The sequence below is a fragment of the Acipenser ruthenus genome, chromosome 27 (assembly GCF_902713425.1).
Source record: "Acipenser ruthenus chromosome 27, fAciRut3.2 maternal haplotype, whole genome shotgun sequence".
In the NCBI taxonomy this organism is placed as follows: domain Eukaryota; kingdom Metazoa; phylum Chordata; class Actinopteri; order Acipenseriformes; family Acipenseridae; genus Acipenser; species Acipenser ruthenus.
The window spans coordinates 8,991,809-9,013,489 of record NC_081215.1 but is presented as its reverse complement, the minus strand read 5'-3'; the positions used below and the strand labels follow the sequence as shown (position 1 = coordinate 9,013,489).

At 39.1% G+C, this 21,681-nt stretch overlaps 1 protein-coding gene across 3 annotated transcripts in view; it reads left to right on the top strand.

The window, feature by feature from the left end:
• The window catches only part of LOC117432409 (transmembrane protein 269), a 51,256-nt gene that overhangs the window by 13,843 nt on the left and 15,732 nt on the right, over nt 1-21,681 (top strand). For all 3 annotated transcript variants that reach the window (XM_059002625.1, XM_059002626.1, XM_034054306.3), the window contains exons 3-4: nt 20,350-20,491; nt 21,562-21,659. In XM_059002625.1, coding sequence (XP_058858608.1) covers nt 20,350-20,491; nt 21,562-21,659 — 240 coding nt within the window. The remainder of the gene's footprint in view (nt 1-20,349; nt 20,492-21,561; nt 21,660-21,681) is intronic.

Sequence of the window (21,681 nt, the reverse complement as noted above, 5' to 3'; positions counted from 1 at the left end):
TACATTTGTTATCTAAGTGTTACGAAAGTACTCATTTGCTAACAGCTATCTTATTACAATAAAGTTGCTTGTAAAATAATAGTACCCTAAAATAACCTACTTATTTTGAATCTATTTGTCAGTTTTTTGCACTTTTATTGACACATTACAATATTGTAAGTTAGCACCAGTTCTCTGTAAAAGTATTGCTACAGAACTGATACAATTACTGTACATTTGTAAAATACACGCTACAGTCAAGTGTTCATTTTTATATTTATTTATTTATTTTATTTTATTACTACATTGGAGAAAATTCTCAGTGAATGCGACCTCATACATATTTCAGGGTTCTGATCATGTTTCACTTTAACTGCAGAGTGGGAAACTGTGGGAAATAGTTACTTTTAACATTGGCTGTGTGTAAAGCTCTCACTGAAGCCCAGACAGTGACAGTGTGGCACTGCGAAAACACTGGACTTGAAATATAGTTAAGGCTTCTGATTTTAAGTTTTAACAGTAATAAAACACTCCCGAAACAAAAAATAAATAAAACAGTGCATATCCAACAAACACAGGAAAAACACTGGGAATGGTTACTCAATTCACATTGGCTTCACCCCATTCCTGGTGAAAAAAATAAATACAATAACCTATGAAAAAAAAACACATTTTCCCAGTGTAGTTGGGCAGTGTCCCTCCTTCCTGACTTGTATCTGCATTGATTCAATACTTTAAACCCATCCCAACTAATAAGTGGCAGCAAATTCCTACATTTCTATTGGAGGATTGCACACGCTTGTGAGATTTAAAACAAGATTATAATTAGAAACAGAGGATTGTTCTTGCCCGTGGGATTTTAGGCTATATTACAGTTCGATAGGGAGTATTTACACGCTCGTGGAGTTTAAAACAGAATTGCAGATTTTGACGAAATGTAAAAAACTGCGTAAACACACAAAACTCAGAATAATATGTCTGTGATCATAAGGATTTGATTGTAGAAGACAGCAAAAGAAAGAACGTATAAGTGTGCCAAGTTACTATACATATTGGAACAGAAAAGAACACCCAAAAGTAACCGAAATCTATAATTTCATACATAAAACTCAAAAATAGCTAAAAAAACCACAGAAAAATGATATTAATAAACACTGAAAAACAGAAGCCTTAAATATAGTGCATATACTGCAGTGAAATACCTGTTTTGGCCAGAGGGGCGCTGTAACAAACCAGAAGGTTCCAGCATCTGGCCAACATAGGACACTGGGGAACAGAAAGCCCAAAATGGGCATCCTGTTAAGAGACAAGTGGCCAAGTTGATTGTTTCATTGGTGAGCAATTAACTGGGTCACACGCTGTAAAAGTACTTGGCTAGAGAAGCCAGGCAGTCAGTGTGGACAGGCAGAAGAGGATATGTCTGCTGGGAGAGACCGTTCCCATTACCGGTATCATTATCATGACTGTGACACAGTAGATGTGTTTTTGTTAGTCAGTGGGAGCTAGGCTTTTGTTTTTATATTTTTTGTTGGAAAGTGTTTGCTTTCTTACTTTTCTGTAATAAAGTGCTCACAAGAGCTTTAATACCATGCAGGTGTGGAGTGCTTCCTGACACAGCCTGACCGCCTGCACCCCCACAGACAGCATTGCCTACACTCTGTTAATGCTTGCATGCCCCATAGTTACAGATTCAATCCATGTTTTTGTTTAACCTTGATTTCATTGCCTTACAGTGACATGGGAATCTGCCAGGGCTGATGCACTGTGTTTCGAAGCCTTGGCTTTGCTTGAGAGATTAACTGAATACAAGTCTGGTACTGTGTGACTAAACCATCTATGTTGCTGCAGCTGCAGGTGGCACAGTACTACGAGGATTTGAAAATCAAGTTCAGAAAATGAAAAATGGTTAAGCAATAACATGAATAGCTAAATATTTGGCCTCAAATGCATTCTACTTAACTGCACCATAATTAATGATGTGATTTATTATATCATGATTGATATTCATGAAACTTCCACTGTTGTAGCTTCTTAAAGGGGAAGGCGCATTGGACATTTGTAAGATTCATTATAAATGTACAACATACCCGATTGCAGTTGCAAGTAAAATCTGAAATGCCTGCTTGCCTTTACTCGTCATGTCGATCCACATCATCTGACTGCTTTACTGCAAGACCCCGCCATGTGGTAAAACCAAGCTGTCACGCTGCAGTGCGATAAAAACTGTCAGCGGCAAGATTTTTGATTGAATTCCTAAAACCTGTGTGGACACTTGAACTGTGACCAAACCAACTTGTTTCATCTAATTTAGTTCCCTTCTCATGAATTCAGCAGGTGCCTAGCCTATAGGGCGAGCTTCTATTTTCACATCTCACAACTACAGGGGCTCTGAAACAGATCTCAAACAGACCGTGTTGTCTTGTGTCATATCCTTCCCCCGATGTCGGCCAGTGCTTGGTCCTGGTTTGGGTACAGGTTGTATAATGCACATATTTAGAGGATTCTTGAAAGGAGAAACAGGTGTCCCTTACGCATGACAGTGAGCAAGGACCCTCAAGGGGCTGTGCACCTACCTGCTTACACAAACTGAAAGTGTTAAGGGAACACTAAGAAGCCCAGTGCAGAACTGAGGTAAGACATACGATTTTCATGATATTTCAACTTCAAACAGCCTAGAAAAGTTTTCTGGATCTTGATTGCTCCTAACTGTTGAGTGGTATTGTACAGATGTAAGGTCATTGGTGTTTCCCACAGAATATATTAGCTGAGAGAAATGCATGTTAAAATGCTGCAGAATCCCCTGCAGTGTTACAAGAAACACATACGCTGTACATTTGCTGTGTCCGGTGTTGTCCATATCGCAGCGTTATATTTTTTATACATATTGCTGACTTTTTTGACATTTTAATTCGCACATCATGGGTCATAAATCAACTGGACAATACATTACACAACATTTATTCAGGAGCGTTCGCCAGGAGAAAAAAAAAAGTCTAAGGATTGCAGTGTATCCAGATCACACTCCCTCCTGCAGTGTATCCAGATCATACTCCCTCCTGCAGTGTATCCAGATCACACTCCCTCCTGCAGTGTATCCAGATCACACTCCCTCCTGCAGTGTATCCAGATCACACTCCCTCCTGCAGTGTATCCAGATCACACTCACTCCTGCAGTGTATCCAGATCACGCTCCCTCCTGCAGTGTATCCAGATCACGCTCCCACCTGCAGTGTATCCAGATCACGCTCCCTCCTGCAGTGTATCCAGATCACGCTCCCTCCTGCAGTGTATCCATATCACGCTCCCTCCAGCAGTGTATCCAGATCACGCTCCCTCCTGCAGTGTATCCATATCACGCTCCCTCCAGCAGTGTATCCAGATCACGCTCCCTCCTGCAGTGTATCCAGATCACGCTCCCTCCTGCAGTGTAGCCAGATCACGCTCCCTCCTGCAGTGTATCCAGATCACGCTCCCTCCTGCAGTGTATCCAGATCACGCTCCCTCCTGCAGTGTATCCAGATCACGCTCCCTCCTGCAGTGTATCCAGATCACGCTCCCTCCTGCAGTGTATCCATATCACGCTCCCTCCAGCAGTGTATCCAGATCACGCTCCCTCCTGCAGTGTATCCAGATCACGCTCCCTCCTGCAGTGTATCCATATCACGCTCCCTCCAGCAGTGTATCCAGATCACACTCCCTCCTGCAGTGTATCCAGATCACGCTCCCTCCTGCAGTGTAGCCAGATCACGCTTCCTCCTGCAGTGTATCCAGATCACGCTCCCTCCTGCAGTGTATCCAGATCACTCTCCGTCCTGCAGTGTATCCAGATCACGCTCCCTCCTGCAGTGTATCCAGATCACGCTCCCTCCTGCAGTGTATCCAGATCACACTCCCTCCTGCAGTGTATCCAGATCACACTCCCTCCTGCAGCAATGCTAGTTTTCTGTTCCCACAATACAGCAGTCATTTCAATCACAGCACCAGCATTGTTGCAGGAGGAGCATGAACTGGATACACTGCGATTTTTAGAAGAGAAATTCTTCTGCCAAACATTTCCGATCAAACCTCTGATGTGTGAATAAAAAATATCAACACAATCGGGAATTTGTTGAAAAAAAAAATGGCCTCGATATGGACAATGCAGGATACAGCAGAGGCAAAGTCTTTCTTGTAAACACTACAGGGGGTTCTGTAACTTTTTAAAACACTTTTCTTGCAAAAAATATTTGGAAAAGATCGGCTTGGACTGCACTAAAGGAGGTGGACAAAAACAGAAACGTGCAATGATAGTGTAGCCTGCACCAGTGCTTCCCAGGCTTCTCTCTGCTGCAGCACACCTTGATATATCATTTCTGAGGCACAGCACCCTATTTTCTCCTCGCCCTCTAATAAAAGCCTCAATGTTTAAATCTCCTAAAACAATTCAACCACCCTCAAAAGAATTTCTTATCAGTTTTTAAGCCGTTTACAGTGAAAGCCATTTAATGACACAGGATACAAGTCAGAGCAACAGGTCATATTTTGCCTAGATACCCATGTAATAGAATTTTCAAATTTATTCCGCATGCAAGATTTTAAATGTTTCGAAATCCAATGGCCCAGCGTTTCAGATTTTGAATTATAAATTGCGGACCGCAAAAAATGCTAATTATATAACAGCCTTGCATTTCAGTGTAAAAGTTGGTATTATTGAAAAAAAGAAGTTACCATTTAAAGTTTCAACTGTTTGTTATTAATTAAGAAGGGAATGTAAAAACTGCCAAAAAGTTCAATATTCATAAAAAAAAATTTAGAACTGGTGAAAACAGTAAGATTAATTTCGAGGATTCGCTTGTAAAAGCAGGGATGGCAGAGCAAAATGCAAGAGTAAAAATGTGCAACAAATTGCCGTTAATATGAAACCTAGTCCTGCCTGGGTGAGCAGAGTCACTTGATCTGGGGTGAAGTGAAGATAAGGCATTTATTTATTTATTTGTTTATTTGCGTTAACGTTGTTTTCCTTCACAGTTAAAAATCACTCCCACTGCGCTGACTCGCGTTGCTATGGGCGACCACGCAAAGCATAAAATGATTGGTCCTGTGTTGCGCGCGAGTTGCATCGTTGCCAACATAGCGATTTTTGTCGCCCCTGGCCTACACTGTGGTGCAAATGGGCTGTTCATCACATGACTGATTCATTTTTTTATGGATTCTGTAATATACAACAGAGAATGTAAATGCCCCACTTCTATAAATATGACATTGATATCTCCTCTGAGAAATTGATACGTGCTGTTAGAACACAGCACAGCACAGCCTAAAGGAAAAGCAGATAAACACAAACATTGGTTTGACTAGATCTAGAATAATCAAACTTACTAAAAATTCATGGATCAGTGCAATTTAAAGGTAAGTTTTCTTTATTTTCAACTTATTTCAAAATTCAGGGTGTAACGATACACTAATGTCACCATAAGCTGACATGCAGGTCGCAATACAATATTTTGTTAAAAGATTAAATCGAGATAGGGAGAGCATGTAGTCTTATCAACTATAAAATACACTTCTTCATAACACATCATTTTGTTTGTCATGAAATTGTAGACACAGTCATACTAGAAAGGTAATACAGGGCTGCTTTCTTAATTATCTAGTCATCTATTTATGCACAACACACTGTATACATAATGACAAATTAAAAAGTTAAGAATTGAAAATATTTACCTGTTAAACAAGTAAAATGATGAAAGCTGTAGTCATGGGTTGTCATGGTAGTGGTGGGAGGAGGTTGCTGCTTGCAAATCCATTTCTGTACATTCCTGTTGTAAAGGCACAATGTCCTCAAAATGTTTCTCATATTACAGCTTGATCTGAAGCGTTCCTTGACCTGAAGGTCTTGGTGCTTCTTCACTCGGAATCATCCTTTGGTTAACGGGTAAAGGGCCCTTTCATAGCTAGTTTGTTTGTAAAGATCCGAATTAGAATTCACCTGAAAACAAACTAAAATGTTACCATTTTGCTTCAGGAGTTTAATTAAGAAACAGAATTGGCTCAAAATAAGTTGAAAGGGGCGTCACGTGTTCAAAAATAAAGCCTGAAAACGACATGCCCTCTTTATATAACAAAAAATCAACATGCACATGAAATGATTTTAGTTAATTCCTGTCTCCATAAAACCATTATGTGTACAGTCTTTCTACATATTTTATTATTATTTTTTAGATGATATGTATATAAATGGCTTTGGTCTCTTGTGCATCACGTGGCTCTCTCTGCATTGACACACTTGTCTGAAACAGCTCCTCATATGAGAAAAGGTATATTGATGCCTACTTTCCTTTAATAGCTTGGCTCATGTTTACTAACCCGCAACCCAGGGCTGTTCAATGAAATGACGCTAATACCAGTGTTTGAGATTTACCATTGCAGCATGCACGTTCTTTAAGCATAATAGAAAAACTATCACATGGCAAAGAAAAGAAAATATATGAAATGACAACTGAATAATGATTTAGCACATGCATTGCATCTGGCTTCATTATAATTGTGCCATATACACTCCCCAAGACAAAGCAGTACTGTGTTGCATCTGTATCTCACCATGCTGTCATGCGTACAACATTCACAACAAGCTATAATAATAATGATAAAAGGCACGCTGCTGTAATATTTGCATTCGCTTGATACGTCTTCTAAACACCAGGTGTCGCTCACGCATTTCATCCTAAAGAACAGTGCTTTTCCGACAAATACTTTGACGCTCTTTCAGCATGTTCCATTTCTTCGGCAATGATTTGATGTTGTAAGCGCCAAATAAACCAGAAGAACATGAACAGCACAGCCACAGCACGTAAAGTGTTTTCCATGTTGGGCATGATGGAAAAAGTTTCCAGAGAGAACTTAAGCTCTAGTAATCAGCAAGAGAGCAGAGTGCGTTTGGAAAAGTGCAATGAGAAACCAATAGAACTGTGGTCTGGCTGTAGCTGCAAGTGAACCAAACAAACACATTTGAATGCACTTTAAAAAGAAACTCAAGTTCGCTTTAATTTTTCTGGTGTGAAATGAACCGAAGCAAACTAATTTTGTTTGCAAGTGAACCATGATTCAAATCACTTGCAAGTGAACTAGGTGTGAAAGTACCCTAACGCGGAGACCACCTTTTCAAGTGAATCCTAGTACCCACATCTAGTGCGCACTGTGATGCTAAACAAATATTTTTGATGTTTCTCAACTGCCAAAACGAACTGAACTTGGGTGTTAAGTGAACTCTAGTGCAAATGATCCCCTCCCAACGAACTAGGTATAAATGGGCCCAAATATATGTACAGTAAAGACTTAGCTTCATTGAAGGTGGGCAAGCCAACACATCTAACACACATTTGAAGACATGCTATAATTTCCCAAACTGCACACATTAGTAAATCATTTTAGGATGGAGAATATCATTTGCTACAGATTTCCTCCCTAACTAAAGGCTGTTATCATTCAGACCAATTTTAACACCCTGGAGATTCATTGTGTTAAATTATTGCTGCCCTGTTTGCCCCTGGTAACAGATTGACTGTGTTGTGGCTGGTGGTCTGTTTCTTTGTCCAACCCCCAATATATTCTACCTAAAGTGTTGTCTGAGATACAGCAGGGTTAGGGTTAGGGTTATCCACATTTCACCTCATACAAGCTAGGCCAGTTTTTGTGTGCCAGAAAATTATTTCCTAGTAATTTAAAATGTTTTTGATACTTTTTTTTTTTCACAGAAATTCTAACGGCGATGAAACCCCTGTGTCCATTGTAATTGTATAATGCCCTTAATTTAGGGTACACAAGCATTCCCATGAAAACAGATTCCCAGTTGCTCCGTTAGGAAATTGTCAGCGACCTCGCATCGGAACTAATCACTCTCTCTGTCTTTTTGCTGCAGGATGTTTGTAGCCATGGAAACCCTGTTATGGGTTGAGCTTGAGTCATCCCCCGCTTATCTACTTGTGATGAAACTTGTTAAGGTTATTGAGAGTATCAGAATATGGGTATATATAGAGGCTTCTGTCTTATTGACTAGCTGTGCTTATATATGTAAGCCACACTAAAATCTAGAGAAATGATTACATCCGGTAAGGTCATTCTTTATTACAAATACACTATGAACTATGAAAGTTCTTATTTTGCCATATTTTGGGGGATAGACTTTTACTGTGGTTTTATATATAATCACAGATTGATCAGGTGACTAATTGATCGTTGACATGCTCAGATTAATCAATTAAAAGGAAATGAAAAACAGGCTGGTTTCACATAGCCTGAGTACTAATCTTGGACTACCTAGTATACAAGCTTAATGCAAATCGGGGATCTGTGAAACCATCCAAGAGTTTTTTTCATGATGTTGTCTTCTGCAAATGATGACTAACAGTCTTCCATGACACACCAAATTAACATATTTTTGCCTGTAGGAACTTGTCTTTATTAAATAAATAGGAAAGGCTTGAGAATGTAATATTTTGTTATTGAAGGCTGTTTTAACTTTGATTGAATGTCTTCTACCCCAGTTTGGTTTGTCATGTTCAAACATGGGTTTGAAAACAAATACAGATCTCTGGCTTGTTTGTTTAACGAATCCTAGAACCCTAACCAGGATGTAGCCCAAGCGAATGTGATGATGCAGGATCCTCTGCTCAGAGGGGAAGAGCATTCTGAGTGTGCACTAAACTTTTCTTTGAAATTGTTTGTTCAAGAGAGTTGAGATCCAGTTAAAAGAACAAGGTGTTTTGGGGTTTTTTTGCAGTGCTCATGTGTAGCAATAATGAAATCATAAGGGTACTGGGTTACACATATTTAAAGATATGAAGTTGGATGTTATCTAAAATATTTTGAAATTCAACTTAACCAGGTCAGTCCAGCTTTCAAATATATTGTTTTGCACTTGGACTTCCATGTCTCATGTTGTTCCTACTACTGCCGGGAACTCTAAAGACATTGAAATAAATCAGTAAAACATACATTTTATTGGTTATTATCCATGGTTTGATTGAGAAGAATGTGGAAATGATACAAGAAGTCTGTATTTAGATCCTGAAAGTTACATTTTAAATGTGTTGATATACCACAATATATTCAGAGAAACGGACAAGACAAGGAAAGGTGTTGTGGTGTTCAGGTATGTGAACTCCACCCTGTCTCTCTGATGCTGTGCTGGAAAGGTGTTGTGGTGTTGAGGTATGTGAATCCCACCCTGTCTCTCTGATGCTGTGCTGGAAAGGTGTTGTGGTGTTCAGGTATGTGAACCCCACCCTGTCTCTGCGAAGGTGTGGTGCCTTTCTAAGTATAAACTGGAAAAAAACAAGACCGCTCTATTAAACAGCTCTCTCTTGCTATATATATATATATATATATATATATATATATATATATATATATATATATATATATATATATATATATATACAGACGTGCTCAAATTTGTTGGTACCCTTACAGCTCATTGAAATAATGCTTCATTCCTCCTGAAAAGTGATGAAATTAAAAGCTATTTTATCATGTATACTTGCATGCCTTTGGTATGTCATAGAATAAGGCAAAGAAGCTGTGAAAAGAGATGAATTATTGCTTATTCTACAAAGATATTCTAAAATGGCCTGGACACATTTGTTGGTACCCCTTAGAAAAGATAATAAATAATTGGATTATAGTGATATTTCAAACTAAGTAGTTTCTTTAATAAGTATCGCACATGTCTCCAATCTTGTAATCAGTCATTCAGTCTATTTAAATGGAGAAAAGTAGTCACTGTGCTGTTTGGTATCATTGTGTGCACCACACTGAACATGGACCAGAGAAAGCAAAGGAGAGAGTTGTCTGAGGAGATCAGAAAGAAAAGAATAGACAAGCATGGTAAAGGTAAAGGCTACAAGACCATCTCCAAGCAGCTTGATGTTCCTGTGACAACAGTTGCAAATATTATTAAGAAGTTTAAGGTCCATGGAACTGTAGCCACCCTCCCCGGGCGTGGCCGCAAGAGGAAAATCGACCCCAGATTGAACAGAAGGATAGTGCGAATGGTAGAAAAAGAACCAAGGATAACTGCCAAAGAGATACAAGCTGAACTCCAAGGTGAAGGTACGTCAGTTTCTGATCGCACCATCTGTCGCTTTTTGAGCAAAAGTGGGCTCCATGGAAGAAGACCCAGGAGGACTCCACTTTTGAAAGAAAAACATAAAAAAGCCAGACTGGAATTTGCTAAAATGCATATTGACAAGCCACAATCCTTCTGGGAGAATGTCCTTTGGACAGATGAGTCAGAACTGGAGCTTTTTGGCAAGTCACATCAGCTCTATGTTCACAGACGAAAAAATGAAGCTTTCAAAGAAAAGAACACCATACCTACAGTGAAACATGGAGGAGGCTCGGTTATGTTTTGGGGCTGCTTTGCTGCGCCTGGCACAGGGTGCCTTGAATCTGTGCAGGGCACAATGAAATCTCAAGACTATCAAGGAATTCTGGAGCAAAACGTACTGCCCAGTGTCAGAAAGCTCTGTCTCAGTCGCAGGTCATGGGTCCTCCAACAGGATAATGACCCAAAACACACAGCTAAAAGCACCCAAGAATGGATAAGAACAAAACATTGGACTATTCTGAAGTGGCCTTCTATGAGTCCTGATCTGAATCCTATCGAACATCTATGGAAAGAGCTGAAACTTGCAGTCTGGAGAAGGCACCCATCAAACCTGAGACAGCTGGAGCAGTTTGCTCAGGAAGAGTGGGCCAAACTACCTGTTAACAGGTGCAGAAGTCTCATTGAGAGCTACAGAAAACGTTTGATTGCAGTGATTGCCTCTAAAGGTTGTGCAACAAAATATTAGGTTAGCGGTCCCATCATTTTTGTCCATGCCATTTTCATTTGTTTTATTATTTACAATATTATGTTGAATAAAAAATCAAAAGCAAAGTCTGATTTCTATTAAATATGGAATAAACAATGGTGGATGCCAATTACTTTAGTCAGTTTCAAGTTATTTCAGAGAAAATTGTGCATTCTTCGTTTTTTGTGGAGGGGTACCAATAAATTTGAGCACGTCTGTATGTATATATATATATATATATATATATATATATATATATATATATATATATATATACAGTACTGTGCAAAAGTTTTAGACAGGTGTGAAAAAATGCTGTAAAGTAAGAATGCTTTCAAACATAGACATGTTAATAGATTATATTTATCAATTAACTAAATTCAAAGTGAGTGAACAGAAGAAAAATCTAAATCAAATCCATATTTGGTGTGACCACCCTTTGCCTTCAAAACAGCATCAATTCTTCTAGGTACACTTGCACAAAGTCAGGGATTTTGTAGGCATATAGTCAGGTGTATGATTAAACAATTATACCAAACAGGTGCTAATGATCATCAATTCAATATGTAGGTTGAAACACAATCATTAACTGAAACAGAAACAGCTGTGTAGGAGGAATGAAACTGGGTGAGGAACAGCCAAACTCAGCTAACAAGGTGAGGTTGCTGAAGACAGTTTACTGTCAAAAGTCATACACCATAGCAAGACTGAGCACAGCAACAAGACACAAGGTAGTTATACTGCATCAGCAAGGTCTCTCCCATGCAGAAATTTCAAGGCAGACAGGGGTTTCCAGATGTGCTGTCCAAGCTCTTTTGAAGAAGCACAAAGAAACGGGCAACGTTGAGGACCGTAGACGCAGTGGTCGGCCAAGGAAACTTACTGCAGCAGATGAAAGACACATCATGCTTAGTTCCCTTCGCAATCGGAAGATGACCAGCAGTGCCATCAGCTCAGAATTGGCAGAAAACAGTGGGACCCTGGTACACCCATCTACTGTCCGGAGAAGTCTGGTCAGAAGTGGCCTTCATGGAAGACTTGCGGCCAAAAAGCCATACCTCCGACGTGGAAACAAGGCTAAGCGACTCAACTATGCACGAAAACACAGGAACCGGGGTGCAGAAAAATGGCAGCAGGTGCTCTGGACTGATGAGTCAAAATTTGAAATATTTGTCTGTAGCAGAAGGCAGTTTGTTCGCCGAAGGGCTGGAGAGCGGTACACGAATGAGTGTCTGCAGGCAACAGTGAAGCATGGTGGAGGTTCCTTGCAAGTTTGGGGCTGCATTTCTGCAAGTGGAGTTGGGGATTTGGTCAGAATTAATGGTCTCCTCAATGCTGAGAAGTACAGGCAGATACTTATCCATCATGCAATACCATCAGGGAGGCATCTGATTGGCCCCAAATTTATTCTGCAGCATGACAACGACCCCAAACATACAGCGAAAGTCATTAAGAACTATCTTCAGCGTAAAGAAGAACAAGGAGTCCTGGAAGTGATGGTATGGCCCCCACAGAGCCCTGATCTCAACATCATCGAGTCTGTCTGGGATTACATGAAGAGAGAGAAGCAACTGAGGCTGCCTAAATCCACAGAAGAACTGTGGTTAGTTCTCCAAGATGTTTGGGCCAACCTACCTGCCGAGTTCCTTCAAAAACTGTGTGCAAGTGTACCTAGAAGAATTGATGCTGTTTTGAAGGCAAAGGGTGGTCACACCAAATATTGATTTGATGTAGATTTTTCTTCTGTTCACTCACTTTGCATTTAGTTAATTGATAAATATAAACTATTAACATGTCTATTTTTGAAAGCATTCTTACTTTACAGCATTTTTTCACACCTGCCTAAAACTTTTGCACAGCACAGTACAGTACTGTATATATATATATATATATATATATATATATATATATATATATATATATATATATATACAGCTCTGGAAAAAATTAAGAGACCACTGCAAAATTATCAGTTTCTCTGGTTTTACTATTTATAGGTATGTGTTTGGGTAAAATGAACATTTTTGTTTTATTCTATAAACTGCTGACAACATTTCTCCCAAATTCCAAATAAAAGTATTGTCATTTAGAGCATTTATTTGCAGAAAATGACAACTGGTCAAAATAACAAAAAAGATGCAGTGTTGTCAGACCTCGAATAATACAAAGAAAATAAGTTCATATTCATTTTTAAACAACACAATACTAATGTTTTAACTTAGGAAGAGTTCAGAAATCAATATTTGGTGGAATAACCCTGATTTTCAAGCACAGCTTTCATGCGTCTTGGCATGCTCTCTTTCACATTGATGTTGGGTGACTTTATGCCACTCCTGGCGCAAAAATTCAAGCAGCTCGGCTTTGTTTGATGGCTTGTGACCATCCATCTTCCTCTTGATCACATTCCAGAGGTTTTCAATGGGGTTCAGGTCTGGAGATTGGGCTGGCCATGACAGGGTCTTGATCTGGTGGTCCTCCATCCACACCTTGATTGACCTGGCTGTGTGGCATGGAGCATTGTCCTGCTGGAAAAACCAATCCTCAGAGTTGGGGAACATTGTCAGAGCAGAAGGAAGCAAGTTTTCTTCCAGGACAACCTTGTACTTGGCTTGATTCATGCGTCCTTCACAAAGACAAATCTGCCCGATTCCAGCCTTGCTGAAGCACCCCCAGATGAGTCCAATTTTCAGCTTTGCCCAACACCTCGTCGTCTAATGGTTAGACGGAGACCTGGAGAGGCCTACAAGCCACAGTGTCTCGCACCCACTGTGAAATGTGGTGGAGGATCGGTGATGATCTGGGGGTGCTTCAGCAAGGCTGGAATCGGGCAGCTTTGGCATGAATCAAGCCAAGTACAAGGTTGTCCTGGAAGAAAACTTGCTTCTTCTGCTCTGACAATGTTCCCCAACTCTGAGGATTGGTTTTTCCAGCAGGACAATGCTCCATGCCACACAGCCAGGTCAATCAAGGTGTGGATGGAGGACCACCAGATCAAGACCCTGTCATGGCCAGCCCAATCTCCAGACCTGAACCCCATTGAAAACCTCTGGAATGTGATCAAGAGGAAGATGGATGGTCACAAGCCATCAAACAAAGCCGAGCTGCTTGAATTTTTGCGCCAGGAGTGGCATAAAGTCACCCAACATCAATGTGAAAGACTGGTGGAGAGCATGCCAAGACGCATGAAAGCTGTGCTTGAAAATCAGGGTTATTCCACCAAATATTGATTTCTGAACTCTTCCTAAGTTAAAACATTAGTATTGTGTTGTTTAAAAATGAATATGAACTTATTTTCTTTGCATTATTCAAGGTCTGACAACACTGCATCTTTTTTGTTATTTTGACCAGTTGTCATTTTCTGCAAATAAATGCTCTAAATGACAATATTTTTATTTGGAATTTGGGAGAAATGTTGTCAGTAGTTTATAGAATAAAACAAAAATGTTCATTTTACCCAAACACATACCTATAAATAGTAAAACCAGAGAAACTGATAATTTTGCAGTGGTCTCTTAATTTTTTCCAGAGCTGTATATATATATATATATATATATATATATATATATATTGTATGGGTTTATTTCCTATCTGCTTCTCATAGTTTATTTTGGTACATCAACAAGAACAGAATGTAACTTTCAGGGTCTCAATATAGGCTTCTCATATTGTTTCCCCATTATTCAAAACTGGAATATGACACCAAACCATGGGTAATAATGCTGAAGTGTAAGTTTTATTGATTTATTATACTAGCTTCAGTGTCTTTAAAGTAGAAGAAAATGACTTGAGAAGCATTAGGCTTTCATTTATTAGTTTTAAAGTTAGTATTTTTCTGGTTTATGCTGCAGAATAGTTAATGCATTTTCCCCAAATAGAATGATACCAGCACAGAACCACTTGATCAAAGAGTAACACATTTATGACTTTTTTTCACATGGGCTATATTCTCAAAGCTAATAATCCTCATTAGTACAATGTTTTGCTCAAATGAAACAATTCTGATTTGAAAATGAAACCATTTTCTGTTTTGGTTTCTTCATAGGGTGAGGTTTTCCTGTCTGGAAATAACTGCAGTAATGACAGTTTCACAAAAATGAAAGTAGCAAGCACTCAAAATCCACCACCTGGCCTGATAACCAAGAGTATCAAGGGGGAAGCTACAAGGTTGTAAATGGGGGATCAATATATTTCTCTGACAGGCCAGAATTGGATGACTTAATGTGTGTAGGGGGCAGTCCTTCGTCCTGAAGTTTCAAACTTAAATAGCTTTGAGACTCTATCCTTTGTGTTTTTGAGGGCTCGAAATTCAGCGTATCAAAACTCACGGTCTTCCTGAATCGGTAAGTGGGTTACAGCAGTGAGTTGACATTTGAAATTTGGTCGAAAAGGAGGTCATATAATTGAACACCAAATACTGATGTCTTTTTGAGATTGATGCAACTCAGACCAGAGACTCCATTGCAAAAAAATAAAATAATTTGAATTACTTATTTCAGGGATGCTCTGAAAAATGACACACGGAGATGAGAGGAGAGAACAGGTGTACCTGTTAAGTGTCCATTTAATAGTTCAAACACTTCTTCTGTCTTAAATGACTAAAAACTATAATTCAATTTAGTAAATCTTACACTGAAATGCAGTACTGTCCAATATGTTAAACAAAGTTTTGATTAAGTAACACCTACACTTAAAGGTAAACCTGTGTTTTGATCTAATATATTTTTAAAGGGCGATTTATTCCACAAAAAACCATGTGCAATTTTAGCAGAGATCTTGTTAAGCCGTGAATGTGGTTGCCAGAGAGCTCCTTTTGTCTGTCAGCAATATGGTGGATATCTGCTGCTGCTACCCCCACAGAAGATCTCAAGCACTTGAAATATGAATAGAATGAAATGCTTGGAATGCACACACTGTAGATGGTTCTTCGTCTGAATGCTTCATTTTTTTAAATGTATGTTGGTTAACATTTCTCATTATATATTAACAAGAGCACATTGTGGTCATGTGGCTTTTTGTTTTCCAGGTGATACAGACTAAATGCTTTGAGATATTGGCTTCATATTTGGTACACCACTTTTGTTCTAGGATTCTCTGGATTAACCCTTTGTTGCAGTAATTTTATAAAGCTGACACCACAATAGCATAGCCTCATATTCCAGAGACCACTTTAGGTAGTGACTTTGAGGTAAAGAATATTAAGTCAACAACTGTAACACTGACCTCTGTACAAAACTGGTTTCCTTGAGGTCATGTGACTTTTTCTAGGTTTTTGTATAATGCAAACAACACAGGTATCTAAGATGTTCAAATATTCCTAAATCTAAAAGCTCTGATCAAGCATAGCGGCCAGCAATGCATTTTGAGGTAGGTTTACTGAATAAGTTCATTAGCTTTTAGTCCTTTAAGCAAACCTCCAGGGATGTTGTGGGTCCCTTAGTGGAAAAAGGTTGGTTTTAAAGAACTTGTGTTTGCCTTTCTTAGGGGCAGAGTTTAGATTTAAGTAAACCTGACTTGGCACTTTCAACTTCATCTTATGAGAAAATATAATTCAGTTATTGTACGAGTTGGGTTGTGTTCTACACTAGTTGTCTAATTCAACCCAGCCTCTATAATGATGATGTGTTTTGAATCGGATACATTTCTTGCACATCTGTTATACTTTGTTACGGCACAAACGTGTCAATGTGTGAATTTCTCTGGTATTTGACCTGCTGAAGTGACACAGAAGTCTGGCACAATCTCCTGTGACATGTTGGGTGTGTGCTTTCACTTGAGAAGCATGGCTTTCATGTGGGGATATTACCACCCTTTCAGATTGTCAGACTGTTAACGAGCAGCTTTCTGACCCAGCACATTGACACGAAGGACCACAAGACCTCTACTAAACTTTGCTTCTTTGTTCAAAACCATAAAAACTCAGATTTTACTTAAATCTAAATATATACAATCCCTTACCAAATTAAATGTTTGAGCAACAAGGTTCTTGCTGTTGACAAATATTTTGTAACATTTGAAATTAGTTTGCGCTCTCATATTTAAGAAACCAAGACGAGATCGCTTTGAAAACTGTTGGCTTGTCTGTGATCTGACCTGCTGTTTTCTTTCAGATGAAGAGTCTCTTGAACTCGGCTGGCTTTGGAAACACGTGAAGTTCAGGGTGCAAAACAAAATAGTAGGAACTTGAACTTAACCCTTCTTACAGCAGAGCCGTTAGATACATGACCTAGTCTGGGGAGCAGCTCAGCATGTGGTTTGGTTGTTAGATATGGGGATGGGAATTTTACAGAATTCAGAGATTTAAAGACGTGGCTTGGGGTTGAAGAAAAGGTTTTACCCTCTGCATTCAGCACAGGAATGCAAGAGAAAAAGGGCAGTTCTGTACTATTGTGACAGAGAAACTAGACAGATCAGACTTTTATGATACCCCAGCAAAATTGTATGTACACATACAGTAGCATAAGAAGATGGTTGGATTTAATTCTGCAAATACAAGGTTTCCAGATTATTAAATGATCATCTTAAACACGTGTTCACTCGTTTTTGTATCTACATGCTGTGGATGCACTGAGACAGGGCAGAGTCTAGGCCTGAACTGATGACCATGCATGGGCAGTTTTAAACTCTACATTAAAAAGCCAAGCTCTTTGGTTCCCTAAGTGGCTTACCTAAGAAGTCTTCATTGAAGATACCACAAAAGCATTGCATTAGTTCTGGTGCTCCTACAGGAAGCAAAATGGACGTTTCTCCTTACTGTGCTACAGCGGACCCTACTAGCCAGGTATCCGGTGAGCTCAAAGCAAAGGCTGGACTTCATGGCCAGTAGTTCTCTTGACATCTGATGTAAAGAGGCAATTGGCTTGCTTGTCGGATCGGAGGGCGTCCACTGACCTTCAGTTCTGCTGAGTTGTGTGAGTAATTACTGAAGTGGGGAACACGATTGGACATTCTAAATTAGGGTGAAACACTGGGGTAAAATAATTGAGCAGATTAAAGAATAAATACAAGTATTGAGTAGCAGTAGGCTAAACTGGCTTTACCAGCGTACAATGATAAGGGCTTTGACAGAAATGTGTTCTGCTGTAGAAAGAGCTGTTTCTAAAGCCATGGTTATCAACCCTTTTAATCCTGCTTTCTTTTGAAATATACTGCTGTAAGTCTCTCCATTTTCATGTTTTTTTCTCTTACGGAAACAATACAAAAAACATGTACACTGAAAACATCCACCTGTCTTACTTTGATCTCAGTGAGCCTGGGTCTTATAGCTCCCATTAACATGCCCCATACAGAAATGTAATGCATGGTTATTGACAAAATCAACTATTATTATTAAGTTTCATTATTATTAATGTTTGCTATCTAATATTGTTATTATTATAACACGCTGCAAAGCTAAAACATCTTTATACATGTACTTAAAGTATTTTATCATAAATTATGTCATGTCATATAAATTCATAGATTGCACACTCAGAATGTCAATGACCAAGCATTCTAAATGTTTAAACCACATAAACTATAGTTAATATCAGTGTTTCACCTGTATTTTATTTAGATTGAATGACTTATTATATGTTTAAAGGCTGGTTTCACAGACTCTGATTTGCACTAATCTCGGACAACTCAGTGTTAATTTAGGTAAAGTAATCCAAGATTCGAGCTAGTCAGGGTCTGTGAAACTAGATGTCTTAAATGTTCAGTGGCTGCCTCTATTCAGGTTGAGTGGACAGTGTTTTCTCTTGCACTCTTTGTATGATAGGCCTGATACAGCAAAGAGTGTGTGAAAAATACTCAATTAGAGGTAGCCACCAAACACCTACAAACATACAATATAATCAGTCAGGCATCATATTGTTTTATATACACTAATATCAATGCTGATAAAAATAAAGAACTAATCAGCCTATAGTTGTATTTTACACTTATATGAATTAGGGAAGGGGGGAAATAGGACCTCTTAAACTAACGTCACTACATATAAAATAAAACCACTGACACAACTGCACAACATATGCTTTATTGCCACCTGGAAACCGTGTATTTGCAGTGAACTGTTTATATATTTGTTGTATTAATACATATTGCTAAGGGGTATCAACATATTGGTTTTTAAAGTATGCATGTGATTGATTTTGATTGATCCAGAAAATCCTAATAGATCTCCTATACATCTGTTTTATCAAACCATAACCACTGTTAACGGAAGCAGAGTTTCCTGCCGCACCCACTTATTGTAATTTCCGATGGCTTTAAGCCTGGAAATGGTAGAGGGTTTAAAATCTGTGGTATTGTATTACTGGGTGGGACTCTGCTGTTTTCTGCACACTTTATTCCCGCGTGTAAAGCATGATGCCCGGCCTCCTCTGAGCACCTCAATGCCGAGTGGCCAGACAGGCACGTTACCAGCAAGGGGGGAGGTTCAGTTACAAGCACCACCAGCAGGGTTCAAAGCAGGGCACAGACCTCCCATAACTGCATGCCTCACAACTCAGGTGCCATCTTCTTGAGAAATGCATTCAAACTGCTTGAGACAATAGGATTTACTCATTTATGGTGACACATTATGGTCATCAAAAGCTTTTTTGCTTTTAGACATACAAAGAGGTGACCTGCTTTTTTTAACTCTGTCACGTCACCAAGTATGTGCTATGCCTCAACACAGCACTGTTCATTTTTTTTTACCAAACAGACATTGGTATGTACATTAGTAGTACACATGGATGCATGTTCTAACAGAAAAAGAGACTGGTTAGCTGCCACATAAGTGGATTACTGTAAGATGTCTTGTACAACTAACCCTTGTTATGTGTCCCATATTTTGAGAAATACTGGCTTTGAATTAAACTATTGCACTGTGGAGAAATAAAGAAACAAAATGTAGATACAAATGGGCTGCTTTAAATTGACCTCATAGCCCTGTTTACTGAGAAACCCATAGTAAAAATGATCATGGTAGATATTTCACATTTCATTTAGCGTTAAATGCACTGTAGACATCCATTATCTATAAACCATGACATCATACATAGAATCCCTTGGCTGAACCCAGTAGACACCTGCGGAATTCACAGACATTTGCTTGTTGAGAGCCAGTCATCTGGTGTCAACTGGAAAACCTTCATATGAGTCAATTGAACACAAACAACTGGTGGCAATGCTTCAGTCGGACCTGTTAACTAGTTATCCAGATGCCATTTTTTATTTTTATTTTATTTGAACCTGGTCAGGAACTCTTATGCTTAAATCAGAGGTTCTCATACTTTGTGCTTGGGGAATCCCTTCATGTGAAAAATATTCTGATTAGGGATCAACTGAAAACTGAGGGAAAAGGTAATCGCAGAGATTGAAAACACATGCACATTAAATACACGTGTTGTTTTAGGAGACTTTTGTGTGGACCCCAGTTTGACAACCCCTGATTTAATAAAAACAGCTTGCTGCTGTGCACTGGGCTCTCGTCGTCCCTCCTAGCAGCCTGCTTGTCAGACAGGCTTTCACCACCCAGAGCCATCCCTCTAAATAACTCTCCTGTTGGTCTCAGGTGTCTTCCAGCATGCCAAGAAATTGTTTCTGAGTGAGCAAGCAGGCCAGCTCCAGGAGTTTGCACGGAAGAATGTGGCCAATGGTCTGTCTATGGCGAACATGGTGATGGGACTGTGCTCTATCCTCTGCAGCCTCAATGGGTGGGTATCTGATTAGACTGTTAGACTTGTGTTCTAAATGGGTGAATATCTGAGTGCTTGGATATTGTGAGACTCATGTCCTGTGAGACAATAAATGGTAGAATCACTTCTCTCCCTATGCTAGAGTGGTAGCCATGGCCAGCTATACACATGTTGAAGTATGTTGCAATATGCAGCGCGATTAAACTGGGGTCAGTGCGATATGCAGTTTAGTTAACCTGTCCTGCATCTTCAGCACGCAAGAGGGCGGTAGCTGACTAGAAACTGGTTTGTCACAGATAACTACTGAAATACAATGTTTCACCAGCAGGTGTCATACACAGAAGATCAGGTCACTAGTTGAACTGATGTTTCTCTAGTTACACAGAAATGTTTCTCTAGTTTAACAGTAAGATTTCTCTAGTTAAACAGTAACGTTTCTCTAGTTAAACAGTAACGTTTCTCTAGTTAAACAGTAATGTTTCTCTAGTTATACAGTAATGTTTCTCTAGTTAAACAGTAGTTTCTCTAGTTATACAGTAATGTTTCTCTAGTTATACAGTAACATTTCTCTAGTTAAAGAGTAATGTTTCTCTGCAGTAATGTTTCTCTAGCTAAACAGTAAGATTTCTCTAGTTATACAGTAATGTTTCTCTAGTTAACCTATCAATATGGAAATGCAGTTTTAGACTGAGTGGAAACTCTGTGACACTTGTAGACCATTCAATCTGACATGGCATTCCTCAGGGCCCTTTGTTTTTGTTCCTAGGTTTGTGATTTCGTAATGATATTTCCAGACCAATGTTAAAAACTTTTTTTTTAAGTATAATATTGCTTTAGTAAAGTATTCTACAGAGTAAATTACAATTTTGTTTCTTTAAAAAAGAGAAAAATACCTGTTAAAGTTACAGAAATATATATAAGCCCTAATATAAACGTTTGTCAGAAATAAAATGTAATATATGTTAACCACAATGTTAATATGCAGGCAATCAGCATGATTCCAGCTCTTATTCATATGGACTGGCACTAATTGTAAAATGTTATCTATGTGTTGCTTGCATGTTTACAAGTCTGTTCACTGTCTGCAGACACCATTACGCTGCCTGCTGGCTGCTTCTGGTGGGGTACCTCCTGGACTTGGCTGATGGAGCGGTTGCTAGGCAACTCAATGCCTGTTCAGCTCTTGGTGAGTTAAGTGTTGTTTCAGC